The sequence below is a fragment of the Salvelinus alpinus genome, chromosome 6 (assembly GCF_045679555.1).
Source record: "Salvelinus alpinus chromosome 6, SLU_Salpinus.1, whole genome shotgun sequence".
Lineage (NCBI taxonomy): Eukaryota > Metazoa > Chordata > Actinopteri > Salmoniformes > Salmonidae > Salvelinus > Salvelinus alpinus.
The window spans coordinates 91,376,190-91,383,689 of record NC_092091.1 but is presented as its reverse complement, the minus strand read 5'-3'; the positions used below and the strand labels follow the sequence as shown (position 1 = coordinate 91,383,689).

The 7,500-nt window shown below is 39.7% G+C and overlaps 1 protein-coding gene across 1 annotated transcript in view; it reads right to left on the bottom strand.

Moving 5' to 3' along the window:
• The window catches only part of LOC139579579 (ankyrin-3-like), a 258,392-nt gene that overhangs the window by 161,313 nt on the left and 89,579 nt on the right, over nt 1-7,500 (bottom strand). The window contains exon 8 of the mRNA XM_071408336.1: nt 6,602-6,625. Within this exon, the coding sequence (XP_071264437.1) occupies nt 6,602-6,625 (24 nt within the window). The remainder of the gene's footprint in view (nt 1-6,601; nt 6,626-7,500) is intronic.

Here is a 7,500-nt window from a genome sequence, read left to right as displayed (position 1 = left end):
AGTTCAACATCCAATCCAACAGAAGAAAGACAGACTCTTAGTTCATGCAGCATTCCCATGATGCACCACTACCGGAGAAAAAGAGCGATGAGGAAATAAAATCAAGAAAAGACAGGAAAGAGAAAGATAATGAATCACTACAGTACAGACTACACTCTGTGACCCCTAGTCAGTACATGATACAGTACAGACTACACTCTGTGACCCCTAGTCAGTACACGATACAGTAAAGACTACACTCTGTGACCCCTAGTCAGTACATGATACAGTAAAGACTACTCTGACCCCTAGTCAGTACATGATACAGTACAGACTACACTCTGTGACCCCTAGTCAGTACATGATACAGTAAAGACTACACTCTGTGACCCCTAGTCAGTACATGATACAGTACAGACTACACTCTGACCCCTAGTCAGTACATGATACAGTACAGGCTACACTCTGTGACCCCTAGTCAGTACATGATACAGTACAGACTACACTCTGACCCCTAGTCAGTACATGATACAGTACAGACTACACTCTGTGACCCCTAGTCAGTACATGATACAGTAAAGACTACACTCTGTGGGCCCTATATAGTAGTGCACCATATAGGGAATAGGGTGCCATAGGGCTCTGGTCTAAAGTAGTGCACTATGTAGGGAATAGGGTGCCATTTGAGCAGCAGCATTGAAGACACTAATCATGCGACTGTGAAAAAGAAACAAATAATAGAAAAACTAAGAGAGCCAAAGGTAGACCGGATGAGAGAGGAATGAGGTAGTGGTCTGGCAGAGAGCCAGGTCCTGGTCACGCGTATTCCACATGATATCGACTTGTGTTCCATTACTTCTAAAGACACAAAGGAATTCTCCGGTTGGAATGTTATTGAATATTTATGATAACAACATCCTAAAGATTGATTTTATACTTAGTTTGACAAGTTTATTCCGACGTTCGCCTGGACCTGCGCGAGCGTTTGGATATGTGTACTAAACGTGCTAGCAAAAGTAGCTACTTGGACATAAATAATGGACATTATCGAACAAACCAACAATTTATTGTGGAACTAGGATTCCTGGGAGTGCATTCTGATGAAGATCATCAAAGGTAAGGGAATATTTATGATGTCATTTCGTATTTCTGTTGACTGCAACATGGAGGAGAAATGTTGTTTCTGAGCGCCGTCTCAGATTATTGCATGGTTTGCTTTTTCCGTAAAGTTTTTTTGAAATCTGACACAGTGTCACGAATATTACCGAAGGTGGCTCCCCTTCCTGTTCGGGTGGCGCTCGGCGGTCGTCGTCGCCGGTCTACTAGCTGCCACCGATCCCTTTTTCCTTTTTCGTTTGGTTTTGTCTAATTGTTTTCACCTGTTCATTGTTTGGTTGTTAGGGGGGTGTTATTTAAGTTCGATTAGCCCGCTTCTGTTTGTTCGGGCTTGTCTTCTGTTTTGTATGAGGTATTCGTGTTTGTTGGGGTTTTTTCGCTGTCCGGATTATTTTACCAGAGTGTACTGAAGTGGAGTTATTTACGCCGATGTGTTGGTGTTACCATTTGTACCTTTTTTGGTTGGACATTAAAACTTCTTAAGGCTGCAAGGCAAAGTGTTGAGTAGCCAGTGAAATCGTGCCCATTTCAAACGGCCTCCTACTCAAATCTTGCTCGTACAATATGAATATTATTATTCTTTTTGGATAGAAAACACTTTCTAGTTTCTAAAAGAGTTGGAATTATTTCTCTGAGTGAAACAGTTGTCCTTCTGCAGCACTTTTCCTGACCAGGAAGTGAAATGTCAGAAATCGATGCTCTTTTCAACTTGATGCCTATACATGGTCTTGACACTTAGGAGTCTGCTGACACTCTATACGCCTTCCTATTGGTGTAAAGAGGATGTCAGAGAAGAAATTGTTGTGCTCATCTTGTCCTGTGGTGGAAAAAAACCTATTTCTTTGACGTGAGCGTCCACTTCCGGTACTCTGAAGGAAGTGGGATTGACTTCTGTTTTGCCTTCGTAACGAACGGCTAACATCTCCGGCTCGAATTTTTTTTGATACATGTGACCATATCATCGTAATGTATGTTTTTTCAATATAGTTTAATCAGATTATTGAAACTTTATTTCGGGAGTTTTGCCGTGTTCCGTCCTCTGACTGTGTTTACGTTGGAGAAATGTATGCCACTCGGCTCGTGCCAATGCTAATTGAAGAGGGAAATTTGCCATTCTGAATCGAAACAACGACTCATCTGGACCGAGGACACCTTCTTCAACCTTCTGATGAAAGATCAGCCAAAGTAAGACTCATTTTATGATGTTATTTCATATATCTGTCGTGCATGTGAACGGGTCGTGGGCGCCCAATGTGTCTCTCTATTGTGGCTACGCTAATATAGCGATACATTTTGTTTTCGCTGTAAAACATTTGATAAATCGGAAATATTGTTTGGAATCACAAGTTGCCTATCTTTCAATTGCTGCAAACTATATATTTTTCGGAAATGTTTTATGATGAGTAATTAGCTATTTGACGTTGGTGTCTGTAAATATTATGGCTGCTTTCGGTGCACTTTCTGAGTGTAGCTGAAATGTAAAATATGATTTATACCTGAAATATGCAAATTTTTCGGAAAAAAAATATGCTATACAATAAATATGTTATCAGACTGTCATCTGATGAATTTGTTTCTTGGTTAGTGGCTATTTATATCTTTATTTGGTCGAATTTGTGATAGCACCTGATGGAGTAAGAAACTGATGGAGTTAGAAAAGTGGAGTCTTTTGCTAACGTGGTTAGCTAATAGATTTACATATTTTGTCTTCCCTGTAAAACATTTTAAAAATCGGACATGTTGGTTTGATTCACAAGAAGTTTATCTTTCATCTGGTGTCTTGGACTTGTTAATGTGTGAAAGTTAAATATTTAAAAAAAAATAGCTTTTGAATTTCGCGCCCTGCACTTGAGCTGGATGTTGTCATAAGTGTACCGGTGTCGGGCTGCACCCCAAACAGGTTAAAGTGTGTTTTTCCCCGTATCCTTTGCTCTCTGCTCCTGACTCCACACCCATTCACTCATTGTGCGTTACACACAGCGGTTGCATTAAGAACAAGTCTATCTTTAATTCTATGTAAAACATGTATCTTTCATCAAAGTTTATGATGAGTATTTCTGTTATTTGTCGTGGCTCTCTACAATTTCTCAGGATATTTTGGAGACATTTCTGAACATGGCGTCAATGTAAACTGTGATTTTTGGATATAAATATGCACATTATCGGACAAAACATACATGTATTGTGTAACATGATGTCCTATGAGTGTCATCTGATGAAGATCATCAAAGGTTAGTGATTGATTTTATCTCTATTTCTGCTTTTTGTGACTCCTCTCTTTGGCTGGGAAAATGGCTGTGTGTTTTTTGGACTTGGCGGTGATCTAACATAATCATATGTTGTGTTTTCGCTGTAAAGCATTTTTTTAGTCGGACACGATGGGTAGATTAACAAGATGTTTATCTTTCATTTGCTGTATTGGACTTGTTAATGTGGGAAAGTTACATATTTCCCAAAAATATTTATGAATTTCCCGCGCTGCCTTTTCAGCGGAATGTTGTCCAGGGGTTCCGCTAGCGGAACGTGTGTCCTAGAAAGGTTTTAAGTCTATAACACTACATTAAGGCTATAACACTACATTAAGTCTATAACACTACATTAAGTTTATAACACTACATTAAGTCTATAACACTACATTAAGTCTATAACACTACATTAAGGCTATAACACTACATTAAGGCTATAACACTACATTATGTCTATAACACTACATTATGTCTATAACACTACATTATGTATATAACACTACATTAAGGCTATAACACTACATTAAGGCTATAACACTACATTAAGGCTATAACACTACATTATGTCTATAACACTACATTAAGACTATAACACTACATTAAACCTACAACACTACATTATGTCTATAACACTACATTATGTCTATAACACTACATTATGTCTATAACACTACATTATGGCTATAACACTACATTATGTCTATAACACTACATTATTTACATTTACATTTTAGTCATTTAGCAGACGCTCTTATCCAGAGCGACTTACAGTAGAGTGCATACATTTTATTATTAATATTTTTTTTTTTTTACATACTGAGACAAGGATATCCCTACCGGCCAAACCCTCCCTACCGGCCAAACCCTCCCTAACCCGGACGACGCTATGCCAATTGTGCGTCGCCCCACGGATCTCCCGGTTGCGGCCGGCTGCACAGAGCCTGGGCGCGAACCCAGAGACTCTGGTGGCGCAGCTAGCACTGCAATGCAGTGCCCTAGACCACTGCGCCACCCGGGAGTAGGTTATGTCTATAACACTACATTATGTCTATAACACTACATTATGTCTATAACACTACATTATGTCTATAACACTACATTACGTTTATAACACTACATTATGTCTATAACACTACATTATGTCTATAACACTACATTATGTCTATAACACTACATTACGTCTATAACACTACATTACATTTTTAACACTACATTATGTCTATAACACTACATTATGCCTATAACACTACATTATGTCTATAACACTACATTATGTCTATAACACTACATTATGTCTATAACACTACATTACGTTTATAACACTACATTATGTCTATAACACTACATTATGTCTATTACACTACATTAAGTCTATAACACTACATTACGTCTATAACACTACATTACGTTTATAACACTACATTAAACCTACAACACTACATTATGTCTATAACACTACATTATGGCTATAACACTACATTATGGCTATAACACTACATTATGGCTATAACACTACATTATGGCTATAACACTACATTAAACCTACAACACTACATTAAACCTACAACACTACATTATGTCTATAACACTACATTATGTCTATAACACTACATTACGTCTATAACACTACATTATGTTTATAACACTACATTAAACCTACAACACTACATTATGTCTATAACACTACATTATGTCTATAACACTACATTATGGCTATAACACTACATTATGGCTATAACACTACATTATGGCTATAACACTACATTATGGCTATAACACTACATTAAACCTACATAGAAAAAAATGGAAAGTAAATAACAGAGAATGTGATAATAAAGAAGTAAAATAAAGAGTATTATAAATAAATATAGACATATATATATATAAAGAATAAAGAACAGCACAGTAAGCGACCAGCCACTACAGAGCTCTGTTAGACAGACGGGACAGACATTTATATATGGAAATATATATAAAAACAGATTGATATAAAAGCAGCTGTATGGCAGAGTTAGAGGTATATATTATCCTCTTACCTTCCCATTCTGGGAGACATGGGGAGATTAAGATACATAGTTAACCAACCATACTAATATAATATATATAAATATTATCATCATATTATACTATAACCAACCATACTAATATAATATATATACATATTGTCATCATATTATACTATAACCAACCATACTAATATAATATATATAAATATTATCATGACATTATACTATAACCAACCATACTAATATAATATATATACATATTATCATCATATTATACTATAACCAACCATACTAATATAATATATATACATATTATCATCATATTATAATATAACAAACCATACTAATATAATATATATAAATATTATCTTATTGACCAAATGGCACCCTATTCCCTGTGTAGTGCACTACTTTTGACCAGGGCCCACAGTGCACTATATAGGGAATAGGGTGCCATTTGAGAGGCACACTATGACAAACTACACAGGTATTGCAGAAAGGTGATGGTGCCCTGTAAGATTTAATAAGTGAGTTCACATGTTGTGTTTCGTCAACTAGGTGACGTTTATTTTTTGTTTGTTAGTTCCTGACGTTAAAAACGCTGGCTGATAAGATAGAATAGTAACATACACAAAGCACAGATACAACTACAACAAAGGCTCTCTGTTTCATGGGGGAAAACGTTATTTTCTTGGAAAAAAAAGACTTCAACACCAAAGAAACACTCTATTAAAGGTGTAAAACAACGTTTTACAAAAATCCTCAAAACAAATGAATTAAGTTGAAACATTCAGACATGCTGAGGACCATGACGCTGTTACAACGAGACTATGTACTGGTCAAACACTCCAACAGACAGACAGACAGACAGACAGACAGACAGACAGACAGACAGGCAGGCAGGCAGGCAGGCAGGCAGACAGACAGACAGACAGACAGACAGACAGACAGACAGACAGACAGACAGACAGACAGACAGACAGACAGACAGGCAGACAGACAGGCAGGCAGGCAGGCAGGCAGGCAAAGACAGACAGACAGACAGACAGACAGACAGACAGACAGACAGACAGACAGACAGACAGACAGACAGACAGACAGACACTAGATGCTAGATGTAGAGTAGAACATGTCAGAGTCCATCATGCAGTATTTAACACAGGTCTGATGTCAACACAGGAACTACAGAGCAGAGCTAGATGGAGGTGAAGAAGGAAGAGGGGAGGGGGGGAGGGGTAGAATCAACATGTATACCTCTGTAGTTCTGTTAACCATCATCTGATAATGCCGCAGAGAGAGGAGAGGAGAGGAGGAGGAGAGGAGAGGAGGATGTGAGAAAGGAGGAGAGAGAGGAGGAGAAGAGAAGAGAGGAGAGGAGGACATGAGAGAGGAGAAGAGAGAGGAGAGGAGAAGTGAGGAGAGGAGAGAGGAGGAGAAGGAGGAGGAAAGGAGGAGGGAGTTTGGTTGTTACACAGGGAACAAAGCAGGCAATGGCATTATAAGACAAGATGACCTCACACCAAACCCCCCACACAGGATGCTGTCAGGATCTGCAGACAGGTCACATGACAGATAAGTCTCCAGAATCACTTTTAAAGACACAGTATTGAAACAGAGAAACAGTGCATGCTGCCACCAACCCTCTTCTATCCCCCATCCTCCCTCTATCCCCATCCTCCCTCTATCCTCCGCCCCCTCTATCCCCATCCACCCTCCGCCCCCTCTATCCCCCATCCTCCCTCCATGCCCTCTATCCCCATCCTCCCTCTATCCCCATCCTCCCTCTATCCCCCATCCTCCCTCCGCCCCCTCTATCCCCATCCACCCTCCACCCCCTCTATCCCCCATCCACCCTCCACCCCCTCTATCCCCCATCCACCCTCCACCCCCTCTATCCCCCATCCTCCATCTATCCCCATCCACCCTCCACCCCCTCTATCCCCATCCTCCCTCTATTCCCCATCCTCCCTCTATTCCCCATCCTCCATCTATTCCCCATCCTCCCTCTATTCCCCATCCTCCATCTATCCCCCATCCACCCTCCACCCCCTCTATTCCCCATCCTCCCTCTATTCCCCATCCTCCATCTATTCCCCATCCTCCCTCTATTCCCCATCCTCCATCTATCCCCCATCCACCCTCCACCCCCTCTA